This window comes from Gopherus flavomarginatus, chromosome 3, assembly GCF_025201925.1.
Source record: "Gopherus flavomarginatus isolate rGopFla2 chromosome 3, rGopFla2.mat.asm, whole genome shotgun sequence".
In the NCBI taxonomy this organism is placed as follows: domain Eukaryota; kingdom Metazoa; phylum Chordata; order Testudines; family Testudinidae; genus Gopherus; species Gopherus flavomarginatus.
The window spans coordinates 173,635,803-173,651,476 of record NC_066619.1 but is presented as its reverse complement, the minus strand read 5'-3'; the positions used below and the strand labels follow the sequence as shown (position 1 = coordinate 173,651,476).

Sequence of the window (15,674 nt, the reverse complement as noted above, 5' to 3'; positions counted from 1 at the left end):
GCTAGCACAGTTCTGATCCCAACGTGGACAAGCCATGACAAACCACAGTTGCTCTTTATACAGGAGCCATACAAACTTTAAAGACATTCAGATCTGCTTCTCATCTTCCACACATCACTTTCCTACAATGCAAACCACAAGGCTACTTTGAAGTCCTAAAAATGAGAGATTGGAAGGAAAATAGAACAAAAGGATAATGTTTTTTAAAAATGTACAAAGACAATTTCTGCCTTGTAGATGGTTATTGGCAAAGCTATGATCTGATTTTCTTACAGGAGAGCTAGAATGTAAAATTTTGTATTTATTTTTACAGCATGTGCTAATCTAAATTAATATTTGACACCACTGCTAATATTTTAATCAATGCAAACTGCATCATATTTCATTACTGCTTAACTGTAGCAGGAGCTATATTCACTTTTTCATATATGCACCATAAGGATGACTGAAGAATTTAGCAAGTAGACATCCACAACTCCAAACCTCACCATTGGAGAGGATTCAAAGAAAAACAATGAGAACGATTAAACGATTGGAAAACATGCCTTAAAAGTGATATACTGAAGGAGCTCAATCTGTTTAGATGAACAAAAAGAAGGTTACAGGTTGACTTGATCATGGTTTATTGGTACCTACTTGGGGAACAAAAATTTAATAGAGGGCTCTTCAATCTAGCAAACAAGGGCATAGCAATATTCAAAGGCTGGAAGCTGAAGTTAGTCTAATTCAGTCCAGAAATAAGGTTCACATTTTTAACAATGAGGGTAATTAACCTTTGGAACAATTTACTAAGTATTAGGGTAGGTTCTCCCCGACCAGAAATTTTTAAATCAAGATGGGAATTTTTCTAAAAGCTATGCTCTAGTTCAAGCACATCAGTTGGACTTGAGGCAGGAATTAATTCACAGAGTCTGATGGCCTGTGTTATGCAGGAGGTTAGACTAGATAATTACTATAATCACTTCTGGCCTTAAAAATCTATTAATCTAACCTCTCCACCACTCCAGTTTCTTCATCACAAATATGTTTTGGAATATGTTTGTGTGAATGAAAATTCAGGTCTTTTTTTCTAATTAACATCCTGTGATAAGGACTCAGTCGGGGCAGTGGAATCTACGGGGATGGGATGATCTATGTTTCTCTCGTGCATCTAGAAACACCCCTCGCTCAGCTCAGCTTCGCATCCCCTCCAACTCCACCCCATGCCACCTAGCTCCAGTTAGTGTCTCCCCATTGGCTGATTGGGAGCTGAGAGCCCAACAGATTCTGGTCTGGTCTCAATCCAGCAGCGAGAAGGGGCAAGGATCACCTTTGCTAACTGGCAGGCAGTAACTGTGGCAATTATGGAGGGTGGAGGTGAGAGCAAGAGCTGGAGAGACAGGAGCAGCTACCGTGGCACTTGGAGATCGGGTTGGAGCTGGGGTGATTGCTCCCTCATTCAAGGTACAGCTTTGCAGCCGCTGGATTCAGTAGGTGCCACTCTTCCCTCTGAGCTAGTGCTGGCCCTTGCTTAAGGTTTGCTGTTAAAGCACTGGACTACTGGAGGTGCTTTAACTTGTAGTCATCTACAATCCAATGGCACTTATGTTAAGAGCAGGGATGTAAACACTAGTGTCGACCAATTCCAGCCCTTGTAATTACAAATCTTCTCCCTATCTAAATGGTTTCCAAAGCTTGATTTAGATACAGTATTATTCACATTTGTTCCTAAACTTTTTACAGTGTTGCGTCCAGGTTTCTACCTTAGAGGTGGCTGTATTTCAACTGTGAAGTGAGACTTCTGTATATGAGTTTATGTACTCTTTTGAGCTGAAACCTAACATCAGCTCTTATAATCAATAAAGACTATGATAATCCTTCAGTACTGATGCCTTAATGTTTATTCCTTGCTGTCTGAGCAAACCTAGCTAGAGATTATGGGCATGTGAATACATAACTGACCTCTGGATGAATAATAAGGTTGACGCAAATGGTAACTTTTTCAGTACTGTGAACTTAGAGTCTCAAAAAAGTTTGTACCTCCTTGTAACCATGAACACTCAAGAAACACAAATCAACATTTACCAGATATTCCCCCTCTTGTCCCAGACTTCTGAAACCTGGAAGATTTTTTTATCGATAATCTGCTTTCTTCTACCAGTGTCTCCCACAATTCTGAGACAGCTAGGTTGCTTCTCTCCACACTGCAGCTCACAGAGGTGGTCCAAAGATGCAAAACTGTGTGCACTGGCCACCCTGGATCTTCCTTCTTGCTGCCAACTGAATCATTCCCAAACTGTGTAAAACTCACAGAAGAGTATCAGTAACTTCAGTAGGAACACTACAACTATGTATAATAATTGCCATATGGCCTGCATCTTTATGATCCAACACAAATAAAATATCTGACCCTTTGGCATAATGCCATCCAGCATGGGTAGAATCGAGGAAGTCACTGCTAGCGGAAAGGAGATTAGTGGAGAAATCTTCCATTCTGTATCCCAGCGTCTCCGCAACAGAGACATCTGAGAAGTAGTGAGCAGTGAACAGAGATTTGGAATATAAGATAGAAAAAAGGGACCCCCCCAACCTTTGTTATAAGAATTTCTCAAATGGCAACATCATTTTTGGGCAACCACCTATAGTACCTTCCTACCAAAGAAGGCCTCTGCTTTTGATAGAAAGCCAATCTAGCAGTGTTTGATGAAGATGCTGGCTGAAAACCAAGTGGCTGCTCTGCATGAGTCAGCTAGAGATATTCTGGAGTGTGCCTTGAAAACTTCCAGAGCAGGGGATTCTCATGCCTTGTAGGCCTCAACAATACAGAGCCCATTCCATCTGGTGATGGATGACTCAAACTCTGAATCCTTGGCATTTAGGCTGGAAGGACGTGAACAGGGCATCCTGACCTCCTGGTGGATTGTGTGTGCTTGATGTAGATTTTCAGTGTTCTCATGACACCTAAGGTTTGCCACTTCTTCTCCGTCAGATGTTGAAGCTTCGTACATAATGAATGGAGGATGATTTCTTAGTAAATATGGAAGGGTGAATTTACTTTAGAAAGAAGAGAGTTCTCAGTACCACCATCTTGTGGAACACACAATGAGTTCTTACATAGACAATGCCACCAGCTCTGATACCCATTTAGCAGATGTCATAGAGACCAGAAAACAAGTTTTTATGGACAGGTAAAAGACAGTCACTGAAGTGAGTGGCTAGAAGGGATGATCTATTAGATCCTTCAAAACTAGTGGCAGATCCCATTGAGCCAATCTGGCAGCTCATAGGAAGGTGGAGATTTGGGGATTCTATTGCACAAATTCCAGACACCATGGAAAGGATGCTGCTGGAAGTAGAAACTTGATGCTATGATCCTGGATTGAAGGTCCTTGTCTATGCCTTCCAGTAGAAAGTCCAAAAGGGCTGCAAACCCTGGATTCCTGGAGCCCATATCATACTCTTATCAGAGGGGTAGCCGTGTTAGTCTGGATCTGTAAAAGCAGCAAAGAATCCTGTGGCACCTTATAGACTAACAGACATTTTGGAGCATGAGCCTGGACCAGATGCAAGAGTATGTAAGGACCTGGAGACTAGAACCTCCATCTACAGAGCCTGGGGTGGCTAATACTCTAACGGTGCCCCCTGGAAGCCATGCAAAGGCACAGCCAGAGAGCCACATGGACAGTAGGCGCTGCAGGAAATACCACCATGTGACTCAGAATGACAGTATCCTATAGCCCTCTAACTGGCCAAATACCCCTACTTAACCCCAGAGGTTGCTCCAGGAAGTTGTCTGAGCAACTACACAGACTTTGGCCTGCTGCAACACCAGATTTCACCTCGTCTCCTGATCTCTAGTCCCTGACTCCAGCCTGACTATGACTCCAGTTCCTGCCTCTCAGTTCTAACCTGGTACTGCCTGTGATCTCTGATACTAGCCTGACTCTGACCCTGATTCTTCTTCATGAGACCTGGCCTTGCATTTCCTCCAACTCTGGTCCAGTGACTCCCGTCGCTGATGGGCAGACCTCAGCCCAACTGTGACCACTAGGCAAGAATGCCTATGCCTTGGTCCCTTACAGAATATGCCTTTAAAGTCACGTCTCTCCTGGAAGCTAGCAAATTCTTGATTATGTTGGAAGATAAACCCGGCTTTGATAAAGCTTTCCTTTCAATAACCAGGCTGTCAGCTGACACTGGTCTGGATCTGGATGGAGAAACTGCCTTTGCAAGATGATATCTGGTCTCCATGGTAACTGTAGTGGAGACTACTGTCAGATCTATCAGATTAGAAAACCAGGTCTCTTTGCCCAGTAGGGAGTTATTAATATGACCGTCTCCTGCTCCCATCTTATTTTCTGAATCACTTTCCCCAGGAAAGGAAACGTGGGAACACGAAGTAGGCCTGGGGGCCATCTGGGCCATGGAGTCAGAATCTGTCTTCCTGGAGAAAGTACTTTGGGTTTTTTGTATTCTTGCAGCTTGCAAACAAAATCAGCTGAAAGAATGAATGTCCTCAATAGCAGACTGAAGACCTCCTGATTCAGGCATTACTCCAGATTGCTGAGCTTGCACCTGCTGAGCCGGTCCACCTTCTGGCACAGTTCCCCTTTTATGCGCATCACTTTGAGAGATATGAGAGACTGCTCTGCCATTTCATTATTTTTATTGCTTCTACATGTAGCTTTGGGCTCCTTGTCCCTCCTTGGTGGTTTATGCACGTTACTGTAGTTGTGTTGGATGCCTGAACTGGGATGTGATTTCCCTTCAGAGAGATCCAGAACTTTCGTACAAAGGTGTACAAACTTATTTGAGAATCTTTTAAGTTCACAGTACTGAAAAAGTTACTAGCTTGACTGCTCTCAGTTATAAAAGATTTATGCTTCCTCTAAGTTCCAGGTTCCCTGGGTGGTTTGAAAACCCAGATGAGCACCCTAGCTCTCCAAGCTCGTATGAGTAGTGAGGACAAGAGGATCTGGAAGGCATAGGGGCAGGCCTTTGTGGATATTCTCATGCAACGGTTCTCTAGCAGGGGTATGCGTACCCTGGGGGTACATCAACTTATCTATATATTTGCCTAGTTTTACAACAGGCTATATAAAAAGCACTAGCGAAGTCAGTACAAACTAACATTTCATATAGACAAATGAGAAAAGAAGCAATTTTTCAGTAATAATGTGCTGTGACACTTCTGTATTTTTACGTCAGATTGTAAGCAAGTAGTCTTTAAGTGAGGTGAAACTTGGGGTACGCAAGACAAATCAGACTCCTGAAAGGGGTACAAGTCTGGAAAGGTTGAGGGAGCTGAGTGCCTGGATTGGGACTTGCATTTGGGTCTTTCATAAGTTCTGGGGAGTGATGCCAGGAGAAAGGATTGAAGGCACCTGTTGTGCAATCTTAACAATTGAGTTTGGCCTTCTGGTATCATGTATAGGAATCAAAGCTGAAGACACTGTGCTCTAGTATGACTTCCACAGATGACAAGATCCTAGATCTTCTAGAACCTTTCAAGTGACGGATAGATTTTTCTATCTATGTCCAATCCTAGGTGAGAGAGGATGGTTGAAGGAATCAGGGAGCTCTTTTTTATGTTGAAGACAAAGCCATATGCTTTCAGGAGGTCGAGAGTCTGAGCTGTGGCTTTGTGCACCTTGGCTTGGGATGGGGCTCTTATCAGCCTGTCGTTGAGACTGGGTGTACCCAGTGCCTGGCTATGATCACTACCTTACTTTTGTAAAGACCCTGGGGACCGAACAGTCCAAAAAGGTAGGTTTTGGTACTGGTAATGCTTCCTGCCATAAAGGAATCTCAGGAGTCTGCAGTGACATGACCTTACGATCCACTGATGTCAGGAAGTCTCCTTGAGATAACAAGGCACTGTCAAGGCCAAGGTTACCATTGGGAATTGTGTCCTTGTCAGCCAACTGCTGAGCCTCTTAGGTCGAGAATGGCTCTAACTCCCCCACCTCAAGCTTCTGGACCATAAAGAAGATGGAGTCAAATCATAAGAATGTTTCGTCTAAGGGCAGGCTTTCTAATACTCCTCTATCCAGAAGATGGGAAATCTTGTTCTGGATTGGCTCACATTTTTCGGGGCTGTTGGAAATGAGTGACTTGATGAAGAAAGGATAAGGTGGAGCCCTCAAGTTTGAGGGAGTACTCCTGGCTCACTGTGTCCTCCACCCATGTATCCATTGTCGATGCATACCTTCCCTCTGTGTTGTGCCTTCCTCTGAGCCTGCTCAGACACAAAGTCCAATAGCTCTTCTTTCTCTGCAGAGGAGGGGGAGGAGGAAGAGTCAGAGAGCACATTCTCCCCTTCACCCCCACCTTTTCTTTTCCTTTTTGCTCTTTGTTGGTCTCTTTGCCCTTGTAGCCTGCCTCACAGATGAAGGCGCCCTACAGTGACTCTGATGAGGTATTTTACAGATTGCCTTCCACAGAGCCTCTAGGTGCCTGAAGCCCTCTAGAGAATTCTCTGATTCCTCCCCTGCAGGGTCCCAATCCTCTAGAGCAAGGAGAAATGTTTGCTGCCCGCCTCCTCCTGCTCAGTTGGGAGCAGGAGGGCTGGTTATGGGCTCCTACCTCCAGGAAATTTAGGAGTCATTTTAAGATTTGGAGGTGAGGAGGGGAACCTGTAGCCCCACCAGACTCTCTTCTTTAGAGTCCAGGAGTACCCTGGGACATACCCCATGGCCCAGCTGGATGAGGTCCTCCCTGTCCTTCAAGCTTCTCTCTGCTCTGTTTCGTAGCTCCAGGTCCATTTTCCCTACATTGGGGTGGAGGAGTCAGGTTGTCACATGCTTCTGACTGCTTGATATGTTAGAAAAGCAAAGGACTCACTTGTTCCAAAAACGAAGTATTTACCTTATGTACCTATATGGTCCTCATCACTATAGTATCTGAGTGTACCACAATCTTTAATGTATTTCTCCTCACAGAACCCCTGAAAGATAGAGTAGTGCTATTAATCTAATTTTACAGATGGGGAACTGAGGCATAGAGAGACTAAGTGACTTGCCTAAGGTCACACAGGAAGTCTATAGAAGGGAATTGAGTACAGACCTCCTAACAGCCAAGCTAGCACCCTAAACATTGGACCTCCCAAAAAAACAAATTATGCCATATTCTTGTTCTGTAGACTTCTAAGACTTCTGTTCTAAGACTTTATTCCCCTGATTTATCAAACTGGCACCTTTCACCAGAACTAAAACCATGAAGACTTCTTTTTAAGAGTACGTTGTGCTAGATACCATATCTGGCAAAGATTTTTGGCCCCCTTCAGTTCAAGACTGTCGTAGTCAGTAATTCATAATGTAATCACTTTGAAGCTGACTCTCTAACGTCTGGCTATGCTCATCTCATTTAACATAATGATTACTGCATAAATCCATGTGTTTATGTACTTTATCTCTTCCCTCAGACAGGTTACTGTGTCCTGGGCATTGTTATGCATCAGTGCATCATGGAATATGGCTGCTAAAGTATACAATAAAATTTTAATCTAGAAATAAAATAGTTGAATTACAAGTGTGTACTATCTGAGGTCATCCTGTGGTAATAACACCAAGAGACCACAACAGTTTGATTTAGAACAAAACCATCATAATGATTTACAGTATGATTGAACAAGTTTTGGAAGGAGGCCAAAAGCTTTGCAAGCAATATATTACATTTAATCTAAACTCATCCAGTGAGTGACATCAAAAATACAGTGTAATCACTGTAAACAGATCCCTGCACTTTGCCAGTCATATTTTTTAAACTGTGCATAATAGATGTTGGATTATTTCACACTGACAGCTGGAACGGCCCCCTGCAATATTAACCTTTGTTCAGTAATGTGATTATGATGGTACTAAATGGGTTTGTTAAGATAATGAATAGACTACAGATTTAGTTGTCCTACTGATATTACAGTGATATCACTTAGGGCATTGTTCACCACAAAATTAATAGCCTAACACTTACCTGGGAGACTATCTAGACTTCTTCCAAAAACAGATAGTCATCTCTGACATCAATTTGCTTCGCAAGTTGCAAATCAAAAAGGATGATGATGCTGGCATTGGAAAGGTGGGATCAGTAAAGGAAAAAAATATGTTTTTCTAGCCAAACACACAAGCCTGATGTCAAATCTGTCTTCACAGATTAAAAGGATTGGTTCCTCCTAGATAGAAATAATCTTCTGGAAGAGACAATAGTTCATTAAGCTCTCTTAGTGGATCTGTGCAGGGTGTACCCAGGGAATAGTAGTATGGAAACACAGTATAGTGACTCAAAAGGTGTTGGGACAAGGTTTACAAGAGCAAATTAAGTTTCCAGCTTCATACAGGAGAGTGGTAGGCCTGTCTAATCCTTTTGATAGGAAAAGATATTTACAAATGTGGGGATAACAAGGGCACAGTGATTCTCACAGCTCCTGATACCAACATATGAACTCATGCCTTTGTGAAAACCAGGTAAAAGAAAATATAAACGTTCTCTGACTGAAGAAGCTTCATTAGGGCTTATACCCAGGTTGCAAATGTAGACCAAATATAATGGCATGCTTTTGTTGTACGTTATAGTCTGCATTTCTGGAGACTACACATATCATCTATTGTTTAGGCCAAGAACCCTGATCACCTCTGATCAAAGACAGGAGCTCAGTGTGTCTCACTCTATGACAATATAAGGCACAGCCTTTTGGTTGATGAAGTTGTTTTCCTGGGAAGGGATCAACTCCTTCAGTGTAAACTCCATGGCTTTAAACTCCAGCTAACAGATGCCCCGAAGAGCATCCTTCTTGTCTCACCAGTACTCATATGAGAGAGATTTGGGTGGTTGACCCTGCCATTCAAGCTCACATCCAGACACATATACAACCCATATACAACTATATAATCTGCAAAATCTAAATCTTGCATCTTTTCTCTTGCCCGAACAAAACATCACTATCCTCAGCAGCCACAGTCACTTTTCTCATTACATGGTAGAAGAAAAGTGGAGATCATACGCCTTATGCCAGTAACAACCTTAAACCATTGTGGGTCTCTGCTCTTTGTCCTGATGCAGCACACAGACTTGGCATACAAAGCTTTTACCAAATTAACAATCCTTGCTGGAATTCCTTAGTGTCTCAGGATCTTCCAGAGGACTTCTGTGAGGACACTATCAAATTATTTTGTGAAATCAAGGAAATTTAACTTCTGCTGGTATTTTAAGCCTCACTCAATGAGTATTCTCAAATGCGAAAATCTGGTCTGAACACAACTTTCTGGATTGAAATCCAGCCTATTCCTCTCTGAGTACTTTGTCAACAGAAATTTTCATCCTATTCAAAATAATACAAACCACTGTTTCTAGGCGAAGCATCATTTAATATCCATGTCAGTTTAAGTGGAAAAGTGTAAGCCCAATGCAAAGATTGCTTAGGACGCAGAGTTCAACAAAACATTCACCATTGTCATCTGTCTAGGGAATGCCACATCTGCCCGTAATGTATTCATATCGGTATTAACACCACCAACCTGTGCATTTTGATCTTCCATGAGACAATGACACATTAATGGATCTTGTAAAGGAGGCTCTGCAATCAATAGAAACTGTCTTTGAAGCATTCTTTTCTGTTGTTTGTTGGCACATACTACTGAAAAACTGACTTTTGCAAGGTTCGTCACAAAGTGAGTAGTCGTTATTCTTGAGTTTACAGGTTTCCATTCTTTCAGTGCTCTAGTAGCTTCCTTGCTCAATAATAAGCGTGCAGATTCCCAGTGTGCATCATCCTCTCTTTCAGTATATAAACAATTACACCTTCTGAGAATAATTTGTCTTATCCAGTTTACCTCCTCTTACTCCAAATATACTTAGGCCACATTTTCATTTCTCTGATAACTTGTATCAGCCTACCTGTGCTCCAAAGCGATCTAACATTCCAACACCCAATTTGTGTCTTAACCTTAATGCCATTTCAGATTAAGAACTTCCTTGCAACTTTGATTTTCCATCATGATCGTCATTTCAGCTGGATTGCTGGTTGGCCGGTATTATCTTGTCTTTTGTCCAACAGACTGTGGTTCTCCACTGTCCATGCCTGCACTGTCAAATCAGTTGCAGACTGGGCTTCTCTCTGCATTGTTTCCATACCAGAAAGTATTTCTGCATAGGTTGTTAGCCTGATTCACAACTCCTTACCAGGAGGACTGCCTTTAAACGGGCTCCTAACTCTTTGACCTGTCTGATTTGGATGGCCCTTCCAGGAATTCTGCTCCCTCCAGCACAGCTCTTAGGGTCATCAGAGCATGCAAGCCTCCCACCAACTCAAGGTGCAGTCCTGGGGAAAAAGGATTGATTGAAACCTGGCCTGCATCTGCCTTGAGCTGAGTGGCACACAATAGTCATTTGGGCAACTCCTTAGATGAGTGGGAACCACCCTGAATTGGCAACGTTTGACAGGATCATGGAGAACTTGCTCTGGAATCAGAAGAATGAGGTTGAGGAAGGGACAAAGTTATAGCCAGAAAGGAAGGGCCCTGCCAACCATAAAGGCAGGAGGGAGATCAAGGATGTGAGAACTAACTGCCTTTGCCCAAAAAACTCACTATACAAATACCTTTGGGTGCCAGAAGAACCTTTGGAAGAACATAATGAAAATATCAGAGGATAGTGCTAGGCTGGGTACTGGGGCTATAGAGAATGTACTGGCAGAACAGCAATTACATAAGGCCAAGGGGGAATGGGACTGCTAGAAGAAGGGCATAGCTGATGCCTTCTTTCTATGCTTTCATTGGACATCCTGGCAGTCTGGCATAACTCCATGCGAATAGCAGGACTTCCCAGCAGTGCCAGAACTGGTGGAATAGAGGTAGTGTGAGAATATCAGTGACCAAAACACAGGTCTACTTTTATCCTATAAACTAGATAGCATAAAAACAGAATTTTGTAGCGAGAACAAGTTACCAAACAATTGCAAGAATCTCACACTTCTAAGAGGAAAAGATAAAATCAAATTTTGTCACTGAGTGCTGCAACTGGCATAACAACAGAAACCAGACACACAGATTTTCATGCAGTGTTCTCAGACTGACAAGACCCATCGTGCGTGGTGGTACCTTTTAGTTGTAACAAAAACATATCAGAGATACACCAATAAAAATGGAGTCTAGAAATGAGGTGCAATTCCTTTCTTTAGAAGTCTGAAGTTTTCTATATCCTCATTCCCTCTATTCAGCCTTTTAAAATGTCAACAACAAAGTAATAAGTAGTGCTACACATTAGCAACTCAATCTGGTCCAGTTTAAATTATGCAAGTGTTAAGGTAAATGGCATAATACATTTCTTCACTGTAATTAGATGTTGTTCAATGCATTTCCTGGTCTTGCACATTTCTTTTTTTGTGACTCCTGTCCACGTAAAGATTTACCATAAATAAGAACTTGCAACGCAAACTATCACCCAACACCACCCCCTTAATTGATCCTCTTTTCAAAAACGTGCCCTGTCCAGAAGAGATTACAAAGGTTGTAATTATTAGTTAATTCAACTTGATCTCATTTTTAATGTAGAAAATTGTCAATAAATGTTTTACATTTCAAATACCGTAAACTAGTTGAATGAATCAACAGAAGAAAATACAGGGGCTGTGAGCTATTTCCTCAAAAAGTAATTTTCTTTCTTGTTCTAAAACTTAAGTTAACGTACCTGTAAAAACAAACAGGGAAAAATTCCTAGAGCTTAAGGTTCAGATGAGTCCTAGATGATACTAGTTGTGGAGCCCTACCTTCCAAAAGGTATTGTCTCCCCTCTGCCACCCGTCCTTCTGAGCACCTGTATAAATGGAGGGAGACACTGAGTTGCAGTAAACTCCTAGTTCACGTGGGACCAGAAAATGCACCACCACCTTGTCACATATATAAAGCACTGCCATTGTGTAGTCTCTACCATAAAATGAGAGCACTCCTCAAACAAAAGGTGTCAGAAGAATTTTTTTTCTTGACATATATTTCCAGTATGAAGAATAATGCATTCTGTAGGGCTACTAAGAACACAGTCACCTGGTGGTATCAAGAATTGCTAATGGTGTGCCATAAGTGAGCCTCTGAATCAAATTCAGAATAAAACCTGCTCATTGAGCAGTCCAGATCCAATGCTCTGGTGGAACAGCTCCCTCTAGAATGCTGATCTTCCACAGTTTTAGTGCAAGGAGTTATGAGATAATCTTGTCGGCGATCTACAGAAGAGCACATGGCCTGTGTTTAGCCTTTCTTCAAATGGCTTAATATTGGAAATTAATCTTTTATGACATAAAGAAAGAAAAATGTAAATATACTGAGCTGCTGCAATGCTCTATTTGTAAAGTTAAAACGAAATCATCACATGAATTCCCAAACTAGGGCAAGCACTAGTTTTAGTCACTTTTTCCAGAGTAAGTCCTTGTATACTAACACTGTACTTTTATTGTAAACCTTTATATTTCATGGACCACTCTAAAAAAAGGAACATTGTGTCAACTCAAATGACAAACTGCTCACACTAACAAATCTTTAATGCTTTTTATTTTACAAGCTACTTTAATATCTACAACCACATTTTAAAAGCAGATAATACCCAGAAGAATGTATAAGAGAGTTTTCTAATTTTAAAGTTAAAGGAATATTCTTAGTACCATCTCAAAGTTTTTTCCCTTTAAACATTAGCTCTCCCTCACTGGCTCTTGCTCTCAGAGCATTAGAGCACAAAACATTTATTTTAATGCCATTGATTTAGAGAGCATACAGCCTGCATCACATCTTTTTTGGATTACAAATATTATACTTTTATCAGTGATGCACAAGAAGATATAGATTATTGTATATTTTTAGAGATTTTTTTAAAAAAATTACTTAGAAAAATGAATTTTTGGAACCATAGCAAAGCTGGGGCTAAACTGGGGATAAGCTAGAACTGTGAGGTATAGAATTCAGGTATTTTTCACCATATCCAGATAGGTGAGTTTCACACAAATAAAGCCAAAACAACATAACAAAAAATAAAGTCACCCTCCCTGTTAGCTCCTTGGCAGCAGATAGACCTCATTTCCTGCTCTCTCTCTGTTTTTGACACTCTTGGCTTCTGATTGCAAGAAAAGTCATTTCCAAACTCTCTTTTCCCAAAGCCATCTCATCCCACTTGTGGTACTTGCTTTCACTCAACTGCAGCACTGGTATATATTATATTTTAGAGATATGATTGCTGTCTCAGTGTGTCAGTTTTAAAGTTCAGACTCAAGAAGTGGTCCTTCAAAAAGGGACTACACATTGGCAGGTGGAATAAAGCAGATCACCCAATACACCTTTTCCACCTTCAGTTAGAATGTACATTTCTATGAAAGGTTGGGGAGTCCTATGGTGTGAAAAAACAGAACAGCTTTTTTTCTTTATAAGTGTTTCAAATATGGACCACTATTATTATTTTTTGGCTAATTAATATTTTGTCACTTCCCAAAGTACAGTCAGAAGCCTATTTTTCTGCATATTTTAAAAATTCTCATGTTTTGGGAAATTATTTGCACAGGGTGAGGCCTACTCTGAAACAGCTACGGTAATAACAGAGTAAATTAAAGCTGAATGAACAATTCTCTAAAAGAAGGTATATGTTTGGATATATTCAGCAGTACTCTGAACAGTGATTTCCAGTTTGGGATTTATCTATTTTCATTTCCTGTCCAGATCAGAAAACAGCTGCCCAGAACAAAAGTGGACCATTAAATGTAGCATTTATTCTTTAAAGATTTGATAGGGAAAAAATGTTATTTGTAGAAAGATGTGTGTGACACAATTTCAGCCTATTACTTTCAATATTCACGCTCTAAAATATTTCTAAAAAATAATCTATTTAATGCAACTGTGATCTCTCTGGCAATGGTTTCTCCTGTTTTGCTGAAATATGTATAGACCCTAAATATAGCTACACTGCTTTTATACTGGAACTTGACAATGCTTGATGCAGATTTAATTGCTGCTGAAGGAAGTCCCTTGCAAGATTTAAAGCTTCACATTTTTCATCCAGTCCAACTGAAGTTCCATGTCAAATGATAAAATCAAAGCTCCTTCACTCCAGATCCACATGGAAAGACAGTGATCATTTGGATTTCTTGTATACCGTAGATGTCATAATGCCCTTAGGATTTATGATGCTCACAAACAGTCGACAGAACCCTCTAACTTTAAATTCTCTCAAAATTTGTAGTTGCTCATATCTGTGGAGAAGGAACTGTCAGAAGGCCAGTTGGCTTGATCTTGTTTATGCCTCCATCCAGAATGCAGACTCTTGGATATTTGATTTGCACTAGATGAGCTGCAAACTGAAACAGATACACATCGTTAGTATGCTGTGTATTGTACTCCTTTTTCTGAGCTAAGAAAGCAAAGTGAAACAGAGGATAACTTTAACAATATCCCCGTATAATATCTACATTCACCTGTGAACCCCACAAAAGAATTGCTTTCTACTAACTACTATGGCATAGCAGCCCATAATGATTTGTTTGTATGCACTGCATTGAATTTGGTGGTCGTGAAAAGTGTCACACTGGTAGCTCTGAATTCTCTTTACAGATGATGTATTGTACAGACATCTGCAGGTTCAGTTTCCTCACCCATCACTATTAGGATTCCTTAACATTTGATCCAGAGGGACCATCCTCTAGTGGTGTAAAAGAGGAGATAAAATTCTCCACAGCCATCCAATTCCCAGCATCTGTCATTACGATTAGTGTTATTTGGGAAACACACAGCCATCTCCCACCCACACACAATTTAAAAAGTCTGTACAACATTTGTTTCCTTCCTGATTTATCATCAATTACTATCCATCTGCACAACTCACAGGAAGTATAAAGTACTAAGAATTACTTCTGTGCAGCCAACTAAATTACCAACTCCAATAGGGCAATAACTTCTATTCAGGTGCTGGCACCTGAACTGAATTTGGCACACTAAACCATAGCTTGAAGAATTTTTTTGTCTACTTCCCATTTAAATGACCATGACACTACAAAAGCTACCAAGGCATAAGATGATGTGCTTCAGCGTTACCTGCTCAATCCTAAAACAGAAAGACAAAGGCATTTCCTTTAATGGTGACAAACAACAACAATTAATAGTAGCAAGGTATTAAACTTCTTCCCCAGCTGGAATTTTCACCTTGTAATGTGTTTTATGACATTTTAAATATGCACATAATTCATTTTTGTACATCTGCATGTCAAACAAAGTTATTGCATTCCTTCCCAAGTGATTCAGGTTAGACTTGAATAGGGAGTGAGAATTCAGCACATGATCTGTGATCACTGAAGACCTGTTCAGATAATATAAGAGGTCCCAGCTGATTACAGTCAGGGAATTCCTGTCTCATGGAGGTACTACCCTAGGAAAGACTTTCCTCATTAGCTTCTGTCAGCCAATGGAAGGTTCAAAGGATCAAAAAAACCCAAACAAACACATACACACACTCTACAGGCTATCGAGCAAGATGGGATATGTAACTGCCAAGTGATGCCAGCTTGCAACAGAGGAATTAAATACCATGTATCCATGGAAATCTGAACTAGAGCCGCTTCTGATATGCAGTGAACTATTACTGAGGCATATTCAGACTCCCGGGCTATCTTTACAGTCACTAACCACACACAAACACGTATATGGATGATATATGAATGTGTTTCTTTAAAAAAA

At 40.9% G+C, this 15,674-nt stretch overlaps 2 protein-coding genes across 3 annotated transcripts in view; one reads left to right on the top strand and one right to left on the bottom strand.

Moving 5' to 3' along the window:
- NPNT (nephronectin) overlaps window positions 1-15,674 on the top strand; it is a 665,225-nt gene that overhangs the window by 114,411 nt on the left and 535,140 nt on the right. The gene's annotated exons all lie outside the window — the stretch shown is intronic.
- TBCK (TBC1 domain containing kinase) overlaps window positions 12,499-15,674 on the bottom strand; it is a 180,532-nt gene continuing 177,356 nt past the window's right edge. For both annotated transcript variants that reach the window (XM_050944493.1, XM_050944494.1), the window contains one exon: window positions 12,499-14,302. In XM_050944493.1, the coding sequence (XP_050800450.1) occupies window positions 14,192-14,302 (111 nt within the window). In that variant the 3' untranslated portion in view covers window positions 12,499-14,191. The remainder of the gene's footprint in view (window positions 14,303-15,674) is intronic.